At 39.3% G+C, this 23,408-nt stretch overlaps 1 protein-coding gene across 26 annotated transcripts in view; it reads left to right on the top strand.

Annotated features, from left to right (window-relative positions):
* Positions 1–23,408, top strand: part of LOC100666482 (general transcription factor II-I) — a 143,706-nt gene that overhangs the window by 64,285 nt on the left and 56,013 nt on the right. For 4 of the 26 annotated variants that reach the window (XR_010323726.1, XM_064296089.1, XM_064296088.1 and 1 more), the window contains 3 exons: positions 6,878–6,937; positions 8,888–8,944; positions 10,993–11,055. Coding sequence is in view for 23 of the 26 variants with exons in the window: in XM_064296089.1 (XP_064152159.1) it covers positions 6,878–6,937; positions 8,888–8,944; positions 10,993–11,055 (180 nt within the window). In the remaining 3 variants the exon portion in view is untranslated. The other 22 variants (XM_023555999.2, XM_023556004.2, XM_010596321.3 and 19 more) reach the window with 20 other exon arrangements.

Here is a 23,408-nt window from a genome sequence, read left to right as displayed (position 1 = left end):
AAAATCAATGAGTTGTATTTTTGTTTTCTAAACGGTGTCTTTTGTTCCGCAAAAATTCTTAATTTTGACCAAGTCTAATTTATCCTTTTTTGAGGGGTTTATAGATTATTTTACATTTCATGTCCAAGAAATCTTTGACTTAGGGTCACAAAGGTGTTTTCTTATAAAATTTTATAGTTTTATAATGTGAGCTAAGTTTTGAAAAATGTGCAAGATAACTGAGTTAAATTTTTTCGCAAATGTATAGCCTCTTTTTCTGATACCATTTGTTGAAAAAGAGTATTCTTTTGCTGTTGAATTACCTTTGCATCTGTCAAAAATGTGTTGGTCTATTTCGGAGTGTATTTTGTTCCATTGATCTGTGTGTCTGTCCTTTGCCAAAACCACAGTGTCTTGAGGACTCTAGGTTTACAATAAATCTTGAAATCAGATATGAGAGCCTTTCAACTTTGTTCATATTCAAAGTTATTTTGCCTGTTCTAGTTCCTTTGCCTTTTCATTGAAAGGTAGACTCAGCTTGTTGACTTAACAAACCTGTAGAGATTTTAATTAGGATTCCACTGAATGTATAGATTGTCTTTGTGTATCTAATGGTTTTCCAAAGCTTATGGTTTACCGAAATGTGTGTTCTAGTATGAATGTGATGCTGTTGTTGTGTGCCATGGAGGCAATTCTGACTCTAAACAGTCCTATAGGACAGAGTAGAAGTGCCCCGTAGGGTTTCCTAGCCCTGTAGGGTTTCCTGGGCAGGAGCAGATTGCCAGCTCTTTCCTCCCGAACCGCCGACCTTTCTGTTAGCAGCTGAGTGTGTCTGATCATTGCTAATTACAGGTTGCTTTTGGTTGTCTTATCTTAACAATACTGAGTCTTCTAACTCATCAGCATGGTACATCTACCCATTATTTAGTTCTCCTTAATTTCTTGCATCAGTGCCTTGAGGTTTTCAGTGTTCAAGTACTTTATGCTTTTGGTGTTAAACTGTAAATGGTACCGTTTTTTATATTTCAGTTTCCAATTTATTGCTGGTATGTAGAAATAACAATTGATTTTTGCATACTGACTTTGTATCCTGTGACCTAACTGAATTCGCTTTTTAGTTCTAGTAGTTTTTGGTAAATTCCTTTGGGATTTTCTCTATACGATTTGTGTCCTTTGAAACTAGAGACAGCCTTATCTCTTTCTCTTCAATCTCTGTGCCTTTTATTTCTTTCTTTTTTTTTTTTTGCATTATTGCAATGGCTTGGACCTCTAGTATGTTCGGTAGGAGTGGTCAAAACAGACATTCTTACCTTGTTGACAGTTTTAGGAAAAAAAGCATTGAGTATGATAGCTGTAGGTTTTTTGTAAATACCCTTCATCAGATTGAGGAAGTTTCCTCCTGCTTATCATTTGCTGAGTTTCTGTGATGGTTGTATGTTGAATTACGTGAAAGGCTTTTTTTTGCATCTGTTGAGGTGATTATATGGCTTTTCTTGTTGGGTCTGTTAAAATGGTGATAGACATTAATTTTCAAATGTTGAACCACCCTTACATTCCTGGGACAAATGCCACTTGGTTATAAGGTATTATTCTTTTTATATATTGCTGTGTTTGATTTGCTTGTACTTAGGATATTTGTGTCTATGTCCTTAAGAAATACTAGCCAGTAGTTTTCTTTTGTTGCACATGTCTTTGGTTTTGGTAATGTCTGCCTTATTTAAAATAAGTTGAAAAGTGATACTTTGGAATTTTGTAGAATTGGCATTACTTCTTTCTTGAATGTTTGGTAAAATTCACCAGTGGAAGCCTCCTGGCCTTGACGTTTCTCTGGTGGAATATTTTAAAACTCCTTCCATTTTTAAGTTTGTTTTAGTAGGTGTATGTAAAAACGGCATGGGGGAGGTGTCTGGCCTCTAACTTCACCAGAGGAAAGAAGAATCGAGACCAACAGCCCAAGCCTGATTCCTGTGAGGTAGAGGTCAGATGCGCCTCCTCTTTCTACCGTCTTCACCAACTCTGACGCCCACCGTCCCTCCCACAGCACGCTCTACTCTGCTGGCTTTGATAAGTTATTGTAGTGGCCACACAGAACTCAGACCATACTCGCAATTGTGGGGTTTAGTGCGGGGGAAGCAACAGTTACATACAGTTCAGGCTCAGGAACACTTAGAATACCGTTTTTTCATCAGGACAGCATCTTCCCAACCGTGTTTGCAGGGATGCCTCCACCTGGCACTGAGACTCTGCTCAAAGGCCCTCGGCTCTCTCTCGCCTTGCGCCGGGAAGCCCACTGTGCCATCTGCTGCTGCCAGGCCTCTGCTGCTGGGTCTCTCCTGCCACTGCGTCTCACCAGCTTCAGCGTTACAGCTTGCCCTCTCTCTGTCTCCTGTATCCAGGAACTTCTCAGTGCAGGAATCCTGGGTCCAAATGACACGCCCTCTGCTCCTGGCTGTTCTTCCTTGGTGGTGGTAGGATCCTCCTCTCTGCTCTGGAATTGGCTCTCTTGGTATCCAGTTCCCTTGGTGTAGGCCATAATTGCCCTATTACACAGTCCCGCTCAGTCATGTGGGTGGGAGTTACAAGACTATGTCTAGAAAGGCCACGCACAAAAGTAATTAATCACACCGCAGCACGGGCCTCTTGAAGTTATGTATCTCTTCTTCACTGACCCGTGGCAACTCGTATCTTTTAAGGATTTTGTCTATTTTGTCTTTGTGTTACAAATTTTAGGTCATGTATAGAATTGCCTCATTATCTTTTTCACGTTTGTAAGGTGTGTAGTGGAAACCCTGGTGGCGTAGTGGGTAAGTGCTACAGCTGCTAACCGAAAGGTCAGCAGTTCAGATCTGCCAGGTGCTCCTTGGAAACTCTGTAGGGCAGTTCTGCTCTGTCCTACAGAGTCAGTGTGAGTCGGAATTGACTCGGTGACAACGGGTCTTGGAAGGTGTGTAGTGATAATCTTCTTTTGTGTTCAGTTTTGTAATTTGTGTCTTCCTTTTTTTCTTGGTTGCTTTAGCTCAGGATTTCTTAACTGTTAACATTTTGGGCCAGATAATTAGTTTTAGTGGGTGTCTGTCCATGCCGTTTGTCATAGAATGTTTAGTAGCCTCTCTGGCCTTTGCCCCCTAGATGCCAGGTGCACTCTCCTGGTCAGGACAGTAAAAAGTGTCTACAGATATTGCCAGATGTCTCTTGATGGGAGGTGTTGCACTGTGCTGGGAGCCAGTGGTCCAACCGGAAATTTCTCAAGTGTTTTCTCCCACCCGCCACCCTCCCCATCACTTCTGGTTTCATTGGTTAAGTCTTTACTTTTTCTGGCATTAATTTTACTTTGTTTTTATTTATTTATTTTTTTAAGATAGAAGCCAAAATCATTGATTTGAGATTTTGTCTAATATAAGCACTTCAAGTCATAAATTTCACTATAAGGAATACTGTGCCCCCCAAATTTTGATGTGTAGATCATTTCATTCAATAAAAAAGTATTTTTTAATTCTCTTGTGATTTCCTCTTTGCCCTGAGTTTTTTAGAATTATGTGGTTTACTTTTCATGCATGAGGGAATTTTTCAGATGTCTTTCTGTTATTGATTTCTAGTTTATTTCCATTATAGCTGGAGAATATTCTTTGTATAATTTCCGAAATTTTAAATCTGTTAAGGTAGTTTTATGACCCAGGATATGGTCTGCCTTGGTGAATATCCCATACAGGCTTGAGCAAATGTACGCTCTGCTGTTCTGAGTGGGAGGGTGTTCCTTAAATGTCAGCTAGTTGGTTTCCAGGGTGGTTCTGGTTGACCGTGTTCTGGTTGTTCTGTCTGTCCCTGTGGGAGGAGTGTTGGAGCCTCCTGCAGCCCCTGTGGATGCGCCCGTTTCTCCTCACAGTCCTGGCAGCTTTGCTACATGCGTTTGAAACTCTGTTGTTAGTGTCAGTATCCCTCATCTTGGGCTCCATTCTAGGCATCTTCATCCCAGTGATAACTACTGTCCTGACTTGTAACTACCTAGATTAGTTTTGCACATTTTTGTATTTTTATATAAACGGAATCCTTGAGCATGTATGTTTCAGTTTATTTGCCGAGATTTATTGAATCTTAATTTTCTTTACCATCTCGCCTTAGAAATAACATGTTAGATGTAGTTAAAGCCCCTTTGTGCCCTTCCAAATTACCATTATTCTCCCTATTCTTTATCTAGAACATGAGGTTTGTCCTTATTGATAAAGATTTTATACTTTTACTACATGTATGCTTCCATGGAAGTGTCTGTGTGTGATGTATATTATGTGTTTATATTTGTGCATGGACATTTTACATGTAGTTTTCTGAGTTGACACAAATGGATTATGCTCTATATGTTGCTGTACACAGTCGGTCTTTGGAAATAAGTGTTCAAGGTTTATCTGTGTGTCACGTGAAGATGTCATACTGTCATTGTAGCAGTCACGGTGTGGGAATGTGCTGTAGCTTTTTATCCGTTTTCCTGTGTAAGGCCATCAGTCTCTTCTGTTGCAAACCTGCCAAATAGGCTCGGACACACCTCTGTGCAGGTGTCAGTGTCTTCTTAAGACAAGTATCACTTAGGTGTGAGTGTTGGAGGCACTGTGGCTTCACAGCGATCGGTCAGCAGGCGCTCCTAGCACTTAGAGGATGTCGGTGAAGGTATACAAAACAAAATGCACATACATACGTAGGTATCGTTGATGTAGACAGTTTGAAAGTGTAATGATGTATAAAGGTGTGTGACTAAAAGAAATCTGGTTTAGATTTATAATTTGAAGGCCCCCCCTGCAAAAAAAAATAGTAGCAGGGTTAAAGAGTAAAAGTATGTAATATATAAAGGACCCTGTCACTAAGTTGATACTGAGATCGTTATTTTTTGTGTCCCTAACAGTGTAGCCTCAAAGTAAAAGTAGAAATAAGAATTTGACAATTATTTGCTAAAATTATGACAAATCTATAAATCTACGGTTGTGTGATAGATTTTAGCAAATGGCTGTCAGTAGCTGATACACCAATCTGAAGAATTCTTACAAATGATAAATAGAATGTTTGAAATCTGCAATTAACAAGCTTAAGCTAATTGGTATATATAAAAGAACTCTGCACCCAAGAAGTAAATTGTAGTTTTAATAAATACCTTGAACATATAATTTGTTAAATTAGAAATCAATAATAAAAAGATTATGTGAAATAGGAAATCTATACAGTGGAATCCTAAGACACATACGTCCAATGCACTTAACAGGGGACCTTGTTAAAAGTTAAGAAATGTGGATTAGAACCAGGGCTTTGTACTGGTTCAGAACAGGTTAGTAATTTCTGTGGAAAAAAAGGACTGCAAGTATATCAGCAACCAAATCTGTTGGCAGTAGGATTTTGACCTGAGTTGGAAACAAACAGCTATGCCCCTCTCCAGGATAGCAGCTGCCTGTGCAGTTCTGAACGTTTGTCGCTCTCCGCGTTCCTGTCAGTGACGTTGCTCTCCAAAATTCCTGCCACAGTCCTTCCTCCTGGAAGTTTCAGTAGCCCATTATGGGAAATTGGATTCTTGGCAGGACTGTGGAGAGTGTGGCACTGTCGGCCGCCATCTTTGAGCAGGGCGCAGCTGTTCGTTTCCTACTGGTGTCAAAATTCCACAGGCAACAGATTGGTTGCTGTGTGATGTGTATGTAGCCCTCGTTTATGTTGGCAGTTACTGAATGGTTTTGAACTGGTTCAAAGCCTTGATTAGAACAGTATCGAGAATGCCACATAGCTACTACACGCGGGAAGAGCAGCTAAAGCAGTACTTAGAGAACAGTTAATAGCCTTAGATAACATATAACTTTTTAAAACCTACAAATACTGCTGGTTTCTTGCCAAGTGCTTAGTTCGTTCACACAGTCATGGGACTGGGAAGCAGTGCGTCTGGCATTTGCAGTCCGTTCTCTTCATTCAGAGCTCTGCTCTTAGTTCTGATTCTAAATACAATTTTTGTACTTCCCATGTGACAGTTTTCTTCTCTGATGTCCCCTTTGCTTGTGCAGTTTAGTGCCTCCCTGTGAAATTTCTTAAGAGTTAGGAAAACTTTTGAAACACCTTGAGATAGTTTCCAAATCCTATTAAGAGGTAATTATAGTGAACCAGTTTGTTTTCATATTAATGCAAGATGTTTTATGTCAAGAAGTAGCCATTGAAAACGCAATATTTTGTTTTCTATTTTAAATTTAATTGCTAATATGCTTGGTGATACATGTAAATGTGATGGGAAAGTCTTCACAGCATTGTGTGAACTTAATTAACAGCAAGTACTTTTTCTGTTAACAATTGGAGAGAACCATGTTAAGTTATGAAAAAGTGCTTATGGTTCTGCAGGAAAGGAGGGAGTCTCAGTTAACACCTGTTAGTCTGTCGTGTTTCTGTTTCAGCTGAGATTCAAGCTTACCGATAGTTCAATTGCATAGTTTTAGGGATTCCAAGGAGGAGTAAGGATTTGATTCTGCGTTTTTCTTCAGCATGAGAAGGTATTAAATATTTGTCAAGGCAGAAGGAAATGTACCTGGTTACAAAGTTGAATTTCTAATCTGTATGATGTAAAAGAGTTTGCTTTTACGAACCTTTTACTGTTTCAAAAAACCCATATCCACCATTGCAGACATACCATTTCCATTCAGTCCCTGTGTCTAGTCGTTGTCAGAATTTCTTTTGACTGTCTACATATGAATTTATCTCAGTACACTTTTTCCATTCACTAACGCCATAAATTGACACCGCTAATTTTCTCACTCATTTTTTTTAATTTTGCCTTTTCTCTTTATGAAAGGGCTATTATCCATATTTCCCACCCAAATTTGTTCACCAAAGTGACCCAAATTTTTTTGGGGGATTACTTTTGAAGTATTATCTTTGTATTCCAAAGCAGGCCCTTCTGAAACTGATGATGTTGATGAAAAACCCCCCCTTTCGAAGCCTTTGCAAGGTATAACTTTTCACTTCCGTTTCCCACGTAAACTGTTAGTATTCAGTGTTTCTTTATATTGGGTAGACTGTGTTTTAATATTTATATCTATATTTTCTAAATGGAAAAGGAAAAAGAAATGTATTTGGCCTTTTTTTAATAACATAGAAATGAACTTCACAAGCAACAATTTTTCAAAACCAATTTTCCCTTTTGTGAATCTAGTAATGAATCTCGAAATGGGTACATGACACACTTTGATGTTGAAGGTAAAGTACACATTTATACCTTATATCAGAACAGTCAGAGCTAAGGCTGTTGTTGTCTGGTTCATAACGTAAATATTGATAAGGCCGTGTTGATTCTTCGTGTTTAGAAAGATTGTGAAATACCACTTAGAAATCCCTAAGTTTATTAGTGGGTTTTCTTTTTTGGGAATTTTTGTATAGTGTTCCCAAACTTGATAGTCATAGGCTATCAGTAAGGGCTTTTACTTATATCTGTTCTTTGAGTGCAAAAGATTTATTCTCTTTAGGCTTCCTTTATAGCAAAAATGTAGTTGCTTATTTCAGATTTTAAAAGAACAAAAAGGATGCGTTCAGTCATTTTTCACACGCACTCACGTCATGCTATGAACGGGAGGAAGAAGTACCTTAACTGTTGTCACTCTCTGCCCTGTGCTTCTTGTTTAACCGCTATCGTCTTTTTTATTGTCTCCCATCCATTTGACCTGACGTCTGTTTTCTTTGACAGTAAACAACCTGATATTTCAAAAACCCAAATGTTAAAGTTCTTCTTAAAAAGGAAGAAAAAAAGGAAGGAGTGTGTAGAGAAAGTATAAAAGCAGTGATTTTAAGAAGTTAATTAAAGGTTAATTCATGACTATTTAGATGTAGAGATTTACTCAGAGTTTTAAGTTCTGCTGAGTTTTCATAATAGGAAGTAAGGTAATTACAGCATCATAAAACTTAGACATTAAAGCCAACAGATACGATATTTTTAATTCAAGGACACTAGATACTGAATGATAGCTTTTGAGCCTCTAGTCGATCTGATACATGTTCTTTAAAGTACAGTTTCTGAATTTAGTTATCAGTAGAACAAAAAAATCTTAGATTGTGCTTCTCCTCCCCCAAGTGACTTTTTCTCACTAATAGGTAAACTGTTTTTATAAGTGCTTTTGAAGGCAGTTTTTCAACCATCCCCATTTAAGGACAGAGAATGAGTATCCTGGGGCAGTGTGGGCACTTAGATACATGTCTTAGGTTTTTTCTTTCCTGTTTGTGAGTAAAACGTCTGCGCTGTACGATGAGCCTGTTTACCTTGTGACTGCCTAACCTGATACATTGCTTTATGTTCCAGTTTTTAGAAGCAGGCAGATTATATTACGTGAATTAAAATGCTTTTGAGACTAAAGGTAGTATCTTAATTTCAATTTATGAGTTTCCTTAAAATACAATTTTGATTAAATTATGGGGATTAAATTTCCATTATTTCCACCACAGTAGACATGGAAGCAAGTAACGGGATAGGAAACGTTTCACAGCAAAAACTGAACTTGTTTATCTAGACTTAGTTAAGTTTCTGATCAAAGAAGAAAGAATGTACTCTGATTTGTCTTTTTGTGTATGTGGGTCATTGGTACTTTGAAACATGGTGCTATTTCTCAAATTCTGATCTAGATTAATAATTTTATTATGTAGTTACAGTTACTAATATTATATCCCCAGGCTACTTAGATTTACTCCGTATATTTGTATTTTTATAATAATTTTTTTAGCTTCCAAATAGAAAAGTGTTACATCTATTTTCTGAATTAGAATGGTCACATTACTTGAATTACTGAAGAATCATATTCGTATGTTTTGTTATAAGCCTTAAATTGTTGGCATCGTTACCTAGTTTCTCTTTTCATCTTTGAGTGTCATTCTTTTTTATTGGTTTACTATATATTATTTTCTTTCCTTTTAGGAAGTCGTCATTCTTCAGAAGGCAATGAAGGAGCAGAAGTGGAAGTACCAGCAGAAGGTTAGAAAAATGGGATTTTTTATTTTGTTGTATCTTTTCTATTTTATAGAGAATATTACCGTTAAAACGTCATTTTTTGGAAATAAAAATGTGATTGTTTCGATATAACCTCTTAGCCAACAGGTTGGTTGATATTTAAAAAATTACTACAATCCGAAGTACCTCTTTGAGCATACTGATTAATAACTATGTCTACTTAAAGCATATAGGGCTGGAAACTCAGTGGTAAGTAACGTAAAGCTCTTTATAATGCAGATGCCCCCCCCTCCCATCTTGGTCCATGTTAACAATGTCTTAAGACGAAATTACTTCCGTATTTTAAAATTAAAATTGTTACTTATTCTTCATCCATATTTTAAAATGTGATATTTAATACTGCCAATCTTTTAATAGGTTAATATATTCTAGACAAATTATTAATGAAGTTTTTTCCTCTTTTTTTTTTTTTTAAATACCGTCAAATAAAGAAACTCCTATGTCAGTTTACCAGCCATACTAAAGTTATCATGCAGGATGCTTCTCTACTTTTAAGCAGTTTATATAGTTCCACAGAATTTTTGTAGATTTTTCTCAAGGAAAAAGACTGTTAACGTAACTGAATCTTGTTTGAAAATCACTGTTTCTCTCATAAACTGTTTATGTTTTGCCTTATTTTTCTAGAATAAAAAGGGGACCCTATTCTGTAACTGTTGATATTCCTTACATTTCCTTTTTTATTTTACTTTTTACAGTCTTTGATCTTTTGCCTTCTTTGAGCGAAGGTGGATTAAAGTCCCTGGAATGTAGGCTCATCTTTCCAAATTCAGCTGTAGTATTAGGGCTTCTAACTGAAATACATTTCTCTCAGAAATATTATATTCATTGTTAATAGTGTTTCCCATTGCTTTGTGAGCTCTTTGATAGAATGTGTGGTTGACTTTATGTGTTACTGTCTGGAGGAGGTAATCAGAAGTTTCCTCTTTACAAAACCCCCCTGCTTTGTGTAGGTGGTATTTAATCTGCAAGAGTGCAAGACGTAGGTACGCGGCACGTATGGTATGAAGGTTCATTAGGAAATCTGAATTGCTTTATGCTTTTACAATTCTGTCATTGGATGTTGGGCTTCACAATACTTCATTTTTGAGATTTTTATTGTCGTAACAGCAAACAAAAAAAGAACCAAACCCATTGCCGTCGAGTCAGTTCTGACTCATAGTGACCTTGCAGGACAGAGTAGAATTGGCCTGTAGGGTTTCCCAGGAGCGGCTGGTGGATTCAAACTGCCGACTTTTTGGTTAGTAGCTGTAGCTCAGTAGCTGTAGCTCGTAACCACTGCGCTACCAGGGCTCCTTTATTGTCATAGCACAGTGCTAATACAGTTGAATCGAAGCTGAGTTCTGGCCTATATTTCTTTACTAACAAACATGGTCTTGGGCAAATCAATCAACCTCTCAACTTTTGCAAAACGAAAGAGGGCTGATGAAAGTGCTGTCTAGCTGAGCTTCTAGCACTAACATTCATTCTGATGCACATTGGTTTTGTGTAGTAATAAAAAACTTAATTTTTTAAAGTTTAAAGTTACATACAAAGTTAGGGCCTATAGTCCTGTATGCATTTGTTAATGGTCATTCTCTTGAAGGTTTTTATTGCAAAAAAATTGTGGTTTCATTTAACAGTATGAACCACTCCTGAGATTCCTGAAAGGAGAGGAGAAATAGTAACCAAAGTAGAAAACACTTGTTTTTATTCTAGCATTTTCTAATTACAACAGGAAAATAATCGTGACTTTGTTTATAATCTCATTACTCCATGAGTGCAGATTTTTTGAGTCCATAATTCAGGTAACTTGGTATTAATCAGTTTTCTGGAGTTTTTCTAGTTTTTGTTTTCTCTTACCCCAGTTTGCAACTAAAAGGGTCAACTATTTTAATTTTATTAATATGAAATGAATTAAAATGCCATTTAAATTATACAGTAGGCTGCTCTTGGAGTATCAGATCAATAAAATGTTGAAACATGTGGAAAATGCTTAATAATGAATGTCATTTTAGAATTTTATTTTTTTCAAGATTCTACTCAACATGTCCCTTCAGAAACAAGTGAGGACCCTGAAGTTGAGGTGACTATTGAAGGTTAGTTATTTAAAAGCCTTGATTCCAAAGTATACTTCTGGTCATAAAAATATTTGTCACATTCACATTGCTGAGTATGTATTTCATTCTTTCTTAAAGGAAACTTGTGAACAAAATTGAAATATATACATTTATGTGTGACCAAAGCCGCCCACTTCCCAGCAGTGCACCCCAGTGCTTTGGGAGTTTTAGACAACAGAATTCAGGCCCACAGGTGGACCAGGCTCTACTTTCTGTGAGTGGGAATTGGAAATTAAAAAAGAAAACTATGACCAGACTTGATGCACACAAAAATAGATTTTATAACCTTTTGGGGTATGATAAAATCCCCCTAATTGGGCCTGGAACCCCTAAAGCGGAGTGGAAAGTTTTGGTAGTTCAGTCAATCGTTTTTAAGCAGGTTCTCTCCTTAAGGTGTTACGTAGATGCTAACATGTGATCTGTCCTTAAAAACTGCTTTGAAGCAATAAGCTATGCATATATTATAAAATAACCTCTATAGCTAGGATTGCTTCAAACCTAGTTTTTTCTTCACAGGTATGTTTGAAATCAGATGAGCCAGTTTGCCCTTGAATTATTTGAAAATTCAGCTTATATTGTTATAAACAGTATCACTTTTTATGTTAAAAGCATATTGACTTTTTCTTTTTAAATTTATGTCTCATCCTTTACCCCCTAAGTAAAATACTGAAAGAACACAATAAAGTGCTCTGTGTAAAGCTTTCTTTACCCCTAGTCCCTGTCCTCAGGGCAGATCTTAGTTTATCATGTTTACTTTTGAAATAATTTTATGCATGTATACACACGGGCATATATAGACTTTTTTTTTTTTTTTTTGCAAAAATGCACAGCTGTTTTTGTGTATAACATTACAGAACACACACACGTCATGTAACATTTCCCCCCATATTTAGCTGTTTTGGTACTTTTCCTTTTTTTGACTGCCGCATAATATTTCTTTGTTAGGATGTTGTCTCTTCTGTTTTTAAATTAGCTGTCCCTATTCGTGTCAGTGGGTTGTTTGTAGTGTTTGGCTACTTCAAACTGTACTCAAAATGTTTGTCTTCATTGCTTTTAAAATACACATTGATTGGTAGCTTCCATCATAGGTAATGTTTTCTGAACTCTCAATAATTTCTTTTTGCTTATTAATATAATTCTACTAACCTAAAAGCAATTCTGAGTTACAGTCTAGCGTTAAATAATTGAAATTTCACTCCATTTTAGTTACCAGAAACCTTATGAACTAGCAAAGGAGAAAATATGAAGAGCATATCAATATTATAAACATTAAGGAGTTTGTCCTTTTTATAGAGATAAGAAAAACGATGTTAAAAAGACAATTGTTGAAATTATAAAAATAAGGCTTACAAGTAGGGCTAAAAGTAAAATTGATTTATCAGCTCTTAACTCAGATAAGGGCTGCATAAAAATTCTTAGGAAGTAAAAGCTTGCTTTGATCACGTAAAACCCTTAAACAAATGTTAAGATAATCAAGAAATAAATGGCTTAGGAACCTATAGAGTGTGTCAGGGAATGAAAAATTCCATTTCTTTTTCAACTACTGCCAAAGGCCTGATGTGATATCCAATCTTGTGATCAGGTAATAGAATTTAGCCAGGCAGTGTTCTTTATGTTCAGTAGACCAGTGAAATACCACACTTGCATAAGGCAATTACTTTAAAGGTAGCATTTTACCGTGGCATATGTGTTCATTTACAAACTGTTTATCAACCATTAATTCAATGTGTAAGTTAAAAAAAGACAAATTTTTCCTTTTTACCCGTATGTTAAGAAATTGTCTTACGTTTATAAGGATGGTCAAATGAGAACTTACATGAATCTTTGGTTGATATTTATTTTTTCTGGTACGATGACTGCTACAGCGTAGAAGCTGTCTCAGTGGTATGTATAGTTAGAAAATTATGTTTTGTTAAATCCTCATGGTAGAAAAATATACAGGCATTAAAATAGTAATTTTTGAAGAAAATAACATGAAAAAGGAATTCTAATGTAATAAGTAAAAGGAAACAAATGTATATAAATATCCCGACTTTATGTAAAAGACTAGTGTAAAAGGGAAAAGGGGTACAAAATTGTACCAGAAGACAGTCTCAGCTGTGTTTGGAAGAAAGGTAGAAGCAGAAAAAGCAAGACATACCTGCTCACCTGGGGATGATTTTATTTTCTATCATAGTATCTTTTTACATTCCCCAGTCTATGGAAAAGGGCGGGGGGTTGCCATCAAGTAAGTTTTTCTGATTTTCCAGTTTTTTTAATACGACTGCGACATTTTTATCTGAAATTATGAAGAGGCTAATTTGGCATTGACATGTTTTCTATACAAGGTGATGTTGCTCACCTGTGGCTAGTAGTGTGCTCTGAGGCGTGTGAAGTCAGTAGCGTATATTTAAAAGGTGTGTGACTTTGGTTTGGGAAATAGGCCTTGGAGGAATAAAACTGTGCGTGCCCCCATTTCATGAACATGACTGCATTTCTGGGCGATGTCGGACCGTTGATAGCTGCAATATCTATGTGCAGAGAAGATGTTACCTTAGACTTGTTTAAGGTCCAGCTCTCATGAGAGTACTTAAAAGGGAAATTTTGGGTTGAAACGTTTCTTTATTGTGCAGTTTTCTTTCAGGAACTGTTTCTCAAACTTGAGTCATTCACATATGTTCGTTCTGTTGGCCTAACTCTTGTATCGTGATTTACTTAATTTTTTTTCTTTAAATTGATTTCAAGTAGATTCATTCTGTGCTTTTTGCATCTTACCAAGTCAAACTGTCCTTTATATCGTGGGCCTAGTCTGCCCATTTTACCACTTCGTTACATACATTGAAAGAGAGAAACACTTCAGCTAAGGAGTGCGATTCCACGCGCAGTTGGTTCGTACCCACTCACGGGCACACGTACCGCCATTTGGGTAACATGCTTTAGAGCTTTCATGATGCCGCTGTATTTTTAGCAAATAGCACACCCACATAAATAACACGCGCGTGCACACACACACACAGTGCTCAGAAATAACGAGTGCCCACATTTGCAGAAGTGAATTTTAGCCTCATTCACAAGTCAGTAAATGTTACTTTTGATCACATTTGTATCATAAAGGTATATAAGCTCTGGTCAAGAAGTCCTAGATCGAGTTTGGTAGCACCCCAGTAATCAGAATATAAACCATCAAAACCGTGCTTTTGTTTCTCCTAAGTCGATAATTATATCCCCGTTGCTTTTGAGTGATCAGTTGGAACCAGGAACCTACTGAAGCCTGTCCCTAAATCACGTGCTGTCACTTGGGATTGGCAGACAAAGCGAAGCCTGGGATAAATGGCATCGAGCACCTACCAATAGGAATCTCTATTCAGTCTGCATGATGTAATTATCACCGTCACCCTCTGACTCTAGCTTTTCTGTTGTTGTCAATTTTAATGTAGTGAATAGCAGCTCTTTCTTAGAAAAAGTTGTTGCATCAGGTTATGGTTTCTATTAAGAATAAGAGGTAATTAGAAAGAAACAAAAGAGCAAACTGATATCTGAGAGATAAGTTGGGCCTGATGTTACCGTGACGGAGAGTAGTCGTGTTAACTTCAGAGAGGTAAAGGCTATTGTTGAAATAGAAATATTGCTTATTCACCTATGTTACTGTTTCTACTTGCTCTTGCTAAGACTTTACATAAAAGAGATTCATGTACCTTCTATTTGCTGTGTTAAGAAAGCTAAAAAGTAATTATACACATGTATTTGTAGAAATTTTCTTTATATATTAACTACAGATAATGACTTCCACTTGGAAATATACATAAAACCTGATGTTGTGGTAAGGGTTCTATATTTTTGATGATTTGAACTAAAAATGCATTATATATTTCAGTTACTTTTATTTATTACCTTTTGAAAAGTATTTTTTCTATTGCTTTTATTTTTAATACTTATTTGATAAATAGATGATCATGACTGCTGCCCTGCCTGAATGTTTGTCACTCCTTTCTTGTTGAGAAAACATTGTGATTAGTCCTTTACTAAATTTGGAAGTACTTGGTTTTGAAGATGAGAGAAGGACAGAAAAGTTTCTATTGCTCTTATTTTAAAATATCTACTTAAAGCAGTATTTGTAGAACATACTAATCAAAAGTCTTGGTAGTTGAAGAGAAGGCAGGATAACAAATCCAATGTTTGTAATAATCAAAAGCATGTTTTGTACAATTTATGTGTCACACATGTGTCATGTAATTTACGTGTACAAAGCATTTTACTGATATTCTTCACATTTCACCCGTAGAAACACCCTATGATGTTGAACCATTATGCACATTTCGTAATTGGACAAACCGAGATACAGAGGTACTCTCTAACCCTAACCCAAGACCACACAGCTGGGATTTGGAAAGTCCCCCTCCCCCAATTTGACCTCAGAGTTGTGAGTTGACCCTCTTACAGCGCAAACGTTGGCGAGTGATATGTACGTTTTGGGCCACAGAAACGTTAGACACTGATCAGATGGCGTAACAGGGTACTTGGTGTAGGGTTTTTAGCTAAGCAACTGCTATAAAGTAATGAGAGAAACAGATACGAGTACAGAATATGATGGTGAGCCTTTTCAGGAAGATTTTAACAGAAAATTAACAAATCCTTGCCTGCCTTTGGTGTGTGCTTTTAGGGTTGTTTTTGTTTGTTTGTTTGTTTGTTTGTTTTTTAGGATTTAGCTGAAGACCAAACCACTTCTGTCTCAGCTGATAACGGGATTCAGAAGTGAACTGTGGGGAATAATAAGTAGAAGCCACCACCTAAGGAGAATTACTTTAGAATTGGAGATGCCATGCATGGACGTCTTGATTTCTTTGGGGGCAGTTTTATAGAAGAACTGAGTTTCCTGTTACTTCTTTCCACTAGTATGTTTCAGAGCCAAACTAAATTTGTGAAGGGGTGAGTGACAGAGACAGGAGCGTCAGGAGTGTTTTGTTTCTTAGTCTAGATGGTCTTTGTTTCCTCATCTTCTGAAACTTTTCTGTTAGGAATTACAAGATACGGGTGGGTTGTCGTTCTAGTTTGGCCGTGAGACCCTGTATAAAATCATGTAACCACCCCTTTTCTTAGGGAAATTTGTATCAACCTTGTGCCTACTTAAGAATTATAAGGGAGAAAAACTGAAATGAGTAAACAGGGCATTTCAAATGGTGCAATGCTATATGAATACTGGGAAACCCTGGTGGCGTAGTGGTTAAGTGCTACAGCTATTAACCAAGAGGTCAGCAGTTCAGATCTGCCAGGCGCTCCTTGGAAACTACGGGGCAGTTCTACTCTGTCCTGTAGGGTTGCTGTGATTCGGAATCGACTTGGCAGCAGTGGGTTATATGAGTAGTGACGTTTTGCATGTTGTTAGGTGCTGCCTGTTCACCCCAACTCATGGTGGTCTCATACACAATGAAACACTGCCTGATTCTGGGCCAGTCCCATGATCAGTTGCCAGTCAGATCATTGTGACACATAGGGTTTTATTGGTTGATTTTTGGAAGTAGGTCAACCATGCCTTTCTTCTTACTCCAACTCTGGCTTTTAATTGGAGGAGTAAACAGAGCTAAACTGATGATACAGGATGGCTCTTGGTTCCACAATTGAATGTGAAAACCTTGTGTCATCTTAAGTGAAACCATTAAGCTACGTTAGGTCTATGTATTTCATACTCTGTTGTATTTTTACACAAGTATCGAGCACCTTGTATGTTTGTTTGCCAACCCCTCTTCCCTCCTCCCTACGAGGTTATTTGTAAGGGCCAGGGCTGATAAGCCAGTTTTTTTTACACGTTGCTGTAAAAAAAAAAAAAAAAAAAAAAGTTAGGAGAGCACGTCTATGGAAGTACATCATGGAGGGGGGAGCTGTTGGCAAACAGATGTAGAAGGCTGCATTGTTTGCGTAGAAATACAGTCATTGTGTCTTATTAGCACCGGTGTCTTTCATCAAGTCATGAGTCACCTTAGTCATACGCTTGCGAGTATATAAAAAGACCCTCGCATCTTGTACACCTTATGTTTGAATTTTGCGATCTCTTTACTAGAACCAGCCCGTTATCCATTATATTGTGCACAGTTTTTCAGTTTATAAATCTGAATCTTAGACCCCCTTAGGATCATGCCAGGAATTAAGCGCAAGTCCTACACGGCTGACTTCAAACTGAAAGTCGTTGCGAGGGCGGAAGAAACAAGCAACAGAGTGGCAGCCAGCGAGTTCGATGTTGGAGAGTCGTCCATTCGCGAATGGAGGAAGGAGAAAAAGGAGCTGGAGAAAATGAATCCGCGAAAACGCGCACGTCGCGGGCCCAAAGCCAAATGGCCGGAGCTGGAGAACGACTTGAAGGAGTGGATTATTTCTCGAAGGGAACAAAATCAAGCCGTCTCTACTGTTGCAATTCAGATCAAAGCGAAGCTTCTGGCAAATGAAAGAGGAATCCCAGACTTCAAGGCAGGTTTTGCCTGGATTTCTAAATTCATGAAAAGGAACGGCCTTTCTGTGAGAATGAGAACTGCGGTTCGCCCACAGGTTCCGGATGCCTGAGAGCAAACGGTGGTCAACTTTGAAGGGCTCTGGGAGTTGGGTGATGATGACGATGGTGATGTGATAAATGAATAAATTAAAATGGCCTATTTTAAGACAACATAATTTCTTCTGGTGACTTTGTATTTGTTGATTTCAAAGACATTGATTATCAAAAATTGTTACAGTTTAAAATTTATGAAAGTAATAAAACTACATCTGGTTCTTACATAGTTCTAGGCGTAGGATAATTTCTTACTAATTCCTGGCTGTTCATTCATTCATAGTCATTGGTTTCAACATGGCATCCCATTTCCATCATGAGCCCGTTCAGTTCACCATTGGCTGCACTTGGTTTAAGAAAATACCTACCTTAAATGAAGTCTCCCTGAGATCAGTTTTATCCTGGTAACATTAAATCCATTAGAAAGAAGAAGAAAAAAATTGAAATCAGCAACATAAAAATACGATCATAGCACGCTTATGAAAATAACGTGCAGGTGGTGGGGCTTGTGCGGTTTGCAGAAAACGTGCACGTTATTTGTGTAAAAATACGGTAATGGAAGAGGCAGGATGCACGTTTCTGATGTGGAGCGTGTTGGAGTTAACCCAGGAAGTTTACTGGAGTATGTAAGACTTTAGTAGATTCATTGGGAACTTTGTTTGTGTTAGTGTGCCCAGAAATTCATGATGCACTGTGAAAGGATATCGGGGAAATGACAGGAAACCGCTCTGTCACCCCCTCCAACCTTCCCAAGCAGGAGGCTAGATGAAAAAGCATGAGATATCCCCACGCATACACCGAAAGCTTTGTTTCAGTCTACCCTGGAGGGAATTCAGGGCCCATCTACTGCTCTTCTAGACCCCTGTGTGTCTTCAGGTCCTCTTCCCTTTTTCCTCCATGTGGCCCCGGGCTGTAGTGCTCCTTCCTCTCTCTGTGGTCACTGTGGTCCAGGTGACCACCATCAGCTGGCTGCCCAGCAGATTCTTCCTAAAGACCAGCTGTCCCAGCTGTTCCCTTGCCCCGTTTCGCCACTTTCTTTCCCCAGTGTCCTACCAGTTAGCCCTGCCAGGCTCATAGTTTGGTCTCCAGATACCCCTAGAGTGATACTGTGATGGAAAGGAGGGAGAGGATTCAGGAGAGAGCAGCAAAGATTTAAGACATCCAGAAGGTTGCCTTGAAAATTCCTGGCAACTGGTTATTTCTGAGAAGGCTGGCTGCAGTGGAGGTAACAGGCCAGAGTGCCTCACACTGCTTTCCTTTCATGGGTGATAACAGAAAGAGGGTGAACAGTAGAGCCGCCGGCAGCAAGGCAGGCTGCCATCCTGTCAGAATACCCTCCAGGGCCACAGAGTGACAGAAATCAGAGCATCTGCCAGGCAAGCCAGAACCAGAAGCAGCCACGTGACGAGCGGTGAGACACACTGATCCTGGGTGTGAAAGTCTGAAGTAGAACGGTAACAAGTCCTTCCTGTCGTCACTTACCCTGTCCTCTAGCTCTGACTAAGAGGCAAGAGTGTCTGGAAAAACCAGGTCAGGGACTCTTGTTTTCACTTTGGTTTTGTTCCATAACACTCAACTGACTTTTAAATAAATAGTAGAAGAACACCGAAACCCTCAGAAAGTGGTTTGCTGTGCAGTTGAACACACAGACTCTGTTTCTCAGCTCGATATTCTTCCTTAAGTAGTTTATGAAACAAAGGCAGACTGACTTCTGCTTCCCGAACCAACATCCTTCCCTCCTGGGAAGCCTTTTCCTGTGTCCATCAAGATGAGTCTTGGCCGCATGTATCTGGGCTGGGCTGGGCTGGGGGTGACGTGAAGATGCCCCTGAGATGGGATATTTTATAAGATTCAGTCTTTGAGTCTGCGATACAAGAGGGAGTGTTCTAGAAGTGTGTACAGTCACAGACAAGGATTCTTGAATCAGAAGAGCTCTTAGAGACTACCTGGCATTTCTCATTTTTATGATGAAGAAACTGAGCCCCAGAGAAAGGAGACGAGTATCCCAGGGCCTCAGTGGGTTCATAGAGCTGACTGTTAATTCTTGTGCAAAATCTGATTAAGAAATCATTTAGATATAAAGGGTTTTGTTGGACAGAAAAACCGTTAAGGAACATAGACCACCCCTCCAGAGAGATAAGCTCATCATGTTACAGGTTTTATCGGTTTATGGTGGAGCACCACCGCTCGCCCATCGGTCTGTCCTACAGTGGTGGCTCGCATGGTGCTGCGATGCTGGAAGCTATGCCACCGGTATTTCAAACACCAGCAAGGTCACCCGTGGCGGATAGGCTTCAGTGGAGCTCCAACACTAAGGCAGACGTGGAAGAAGGAGCTAGTGATGAAATAAATTCTAATTAAAAAATTGGCCGTGGAAAACCTTATGAGTAGCAGCAGAGCTTCATGTCATGTTGTGCCGTAAAATGAGCCCCTCAGGTTGGAAGGCATTTAGAAGACTCCTGGGGAAGAGCTGCTTCCTCAGGTTAAAGTCAACCGTAAAGACGTGGATGGAGTCAGGTTGTCAGGGCCATGACTTGCTGATGTGTCAGGACTCAAAAATGAGAAGAAAAACCTGTGTGTTTGTATTCACAGTAGAGACGTGGGATGTATGATATATGAATCTAGGAAAATTGGAAGCCTTCCAAAACAAAATGGCACGCGTAAAGGTCCATACTCTAGGCATTAGTGAGCGGAGATGGAGTGGTGTTAGCCGTTTTGAATCAAAGAATCGTATGGTCTGCTATACTGAGAATGACAACCTGAAGAGGAATGGCATTGCATTCATCGTCCAAAAAGAACATTTCAAGGTCTATCCCGAAGTACCTTGCTGTCAGTGATAGGATGATATCCATATGCCGACAAGGAAGACCCGTTAATACGGCGGTTACTCGAATATATGCATCAGTCACTAATGCCAAAGATGAGGAAATGGAGGATTTTTACCAACTTTTGCAGGCTAAACTTGATCAGACATGGAATCAAGATGCACTGATCATTACTTGTGATTGGAATGTGAAAGTTGGGAAATCGAGTTTCTCAGTCACAGTAGGCACACTTCACGCGGTTGTCGCTGTGTGTGGTGAGCGGCTGACGGGTCACACAGCACTTCAGAGCACGTCCGTCGTTGCAGAGAATCCCACTGGACAGGCTGCTGGGACCGCTTCCTCTTCCCATCTCTTATTTTTCTCCCACGCACTTTTCTGCTTGCCACGGTTGTAACGTAAGTCAGACGTCACCTCTTCTTTGCCACCTGGAAACAAGGATCCTGTCCTCCCGTCCCAGACCCAGTGCCGTAGAGTCCTCCCATAGCTGTATGTAAATTCCTCCTCTGAACCCCTCATGTGGTGGGATACTCGTGTGCACGTTTGTCTTCCCTGTTGGGTCACTGGACTCCTCAGGGCAATTACTGGATTCCGAATGCTAGCCACCGGGCAAGAGACATCACACCTTGAAGCCTCGATTGCCTCGATTTTCTCATCCATAAGATAGGAACACGAAGAATGCTTTCCTCTAGGTATTGAGTGAGCTAACTCATCTGATGCACCGTGTCTGACACAGAGGACATCCCCCTCTTTCTCAGTCTTCGTTTGTCCCAATGCCTGGTACTAGGCCTGACACCTAAGCGTTTGGAGATAGGAGCAGAAGGTTGCCCCCTGATATCCGGCTATCGATTCTGACTCCTTCAATGTTCTACAATAAAGGGATGTTGCGACCTTCCCTCAACACTTCTGTTGAAATTAAATCAGACTAACGTGTTTTTGTTTTTCTGCCCTGTTGGATTTAGCTCCCCAAAATATCACCAAAAGAACCAGCGAATAAAGCAAAGCTGAGTTTATTCTTACGGCGTAAGGAAGAGCACTGCCATAAGAGCGTTAGTATCGGACAAAGTTGTGGTGTTTGTTTATTTGACCCTGAAGGAAGAGCACTGCCATGACAGCGTTAGTATCGGACAAAGTTGTGGTATTTATTTGACTCTGAAGTTTAGTTTACGGTGAGTCGGGGCAGGGGGCTACTTGATTAGTATTGGATAAATCATGATGTAACAATTTTGGATTTGTAGTCACAAGAGAAGGATTTCAGAGCCAGAATTTCTAAGGGTCAGGTAACCAGCAGTCAAGAAATCGAAAGACATATACCATTGGGCACATCTTTTGCAAAAGACCTTTTTAAAGTGTTCAGAAGCAAAGAAGTCACTTTGGAGACTAAGGTGTGCCTGACTCAGGCCATGGTGTTTTTAGCCACCTCATATGCATGCAAAAGCTGGACTGTGAATAAAGAAGAATTGATGCTTTTAAATTATGGTATTGGTATAGAATATACCATGGACTGAAGAATGATCAAGTCTGTCCTGGAAAAAGTACACCCAGAATGTTCCTTAGAAGCAAGGATGGGAAGAATTTATCTCACATACTTTGGACATATTGTCAGGAGGGACCAGTCCCTGGCAAAGAACATCATGCTTGGTAAGGTATAGGGTCAGTGAAAAAGAGGAAGACCCTCAACGAGATGGACTGACAAAGTGGCTGCAACAACGGGCTCAAGGATAGCAACGATTGGGAGGATGGCGCAGGACCAGACAGCGTTTCATTCTGTTGCCCATAGGGTCACTGTGAGTTGGAACAGACTCAGTGGCACCTGACAACAACAAAAGCATATAACATGTTGTTTGATGCTTTCTGTTGAGGAGTTGGTTGTCCTTTTAGGAAGCTCCTGGAATGAACAACGAAGTTTTAAACTTCTGTGCAGTAGTTTCCCACAATAGTTAAGTCATGTTAGTATAGACTGAAAACGGTGTGGATATAGGTGGTTTCAGTTCTCAGTGCTTTTTCAGAGCTAATAAATAAAATTAAAGGGAATGTATCCAAGATGCTGAGGTCATTTGTCCCACCAGACAGAGTTTAAAATGGAAGACTAATCTTTTGATAATTCAGAAGGGGATTTGAGCTTTTGATCACTGTCTCACTCCCTGGTTTTCTTACGATTTTCCACCCTCCATTCATTTCAGTTGAATGCCACCAGTCTTGTGAGGAGGCACAGCCGGCAATGCTCGTTCTCCCTCCTTGAAATCCCCTCAGGGCCATAAGTTTTCTGGTTAGACGGCAAAGAAGGATTTCTTTCCAGACTTAGTATAGTTTCTACTCCTTGGAGAAAGGGCATCTCTGAGTTTGACCTTCCACAGACAGCATTGTAGGGTACCCTTTCATGACCACCAGTACATGTAAGTACCCCTTACATTTTCTGTCTCTGGAGGTGTATTGGCAGGCTTTTGTACCACTTCCAGGATGTGCTGGTATGGGGACAGGGACACTGATGGTCGGTGCCACATGGCTGTGTAGAGAGGTTATGTAGGAGGTCATGTGTTCTGGAGAAGTGATTGTGTGAAACCTGTGTCTGCTTGGGTTTCTATATAGCCGGATAAGGCTTGTCAGGTATTTCCTGTTTCCTGTGTGTTACTGAGAAGGTGCAGTGTTTGGGGTCAGGTAATGTTCAAGTGAATAGCATGTTTTCAGGCACAGTGGAGTGTAAGCTCGCGTTGTAGCACCTTGATGTACTGCGTGTTCGTTTCCTGCCCTTGTCAAGGACTCCTCAAGGACCTGTCTTCTGGTTTATGAGCTGTGAGCAGTTATTTTGCAGTAAGAAGTAATTAATTCATTGCAGTAGTGATATTCCCACGGCAGCACTTCCTTTGGGTGCTTTTATTTTTACAGGAAGCTGGAATCGCACAGTGTATGCTCATTTTGGTTTGGAGGTGTGGTATTGGTGTTATCCTGATTTTGCTGACCCTGGAATTACTTTTTCCTGAAACACTCATCTTTTT

Source organism: Loxodonta africana, chromosome 12, assembly GCF_030014295.1.
Source record: "Loxodonta africana isolate mLoxAfr1 chromosome 12, mLoxAfr1.hap2, whole genome shotgun sequence".
Classification (NCBI taxonomy): domain Eukaryota; kingdom Metazoa; phylum Chordata; class Mammalia; order Proboscidea; family Elephantidae; genus Loxodonta; species Loxodonta africana.
Note: the sequence above shows the minus strand (reverse complement) of the source record. Positions and strands in the feature narration are given on the sequence as shown.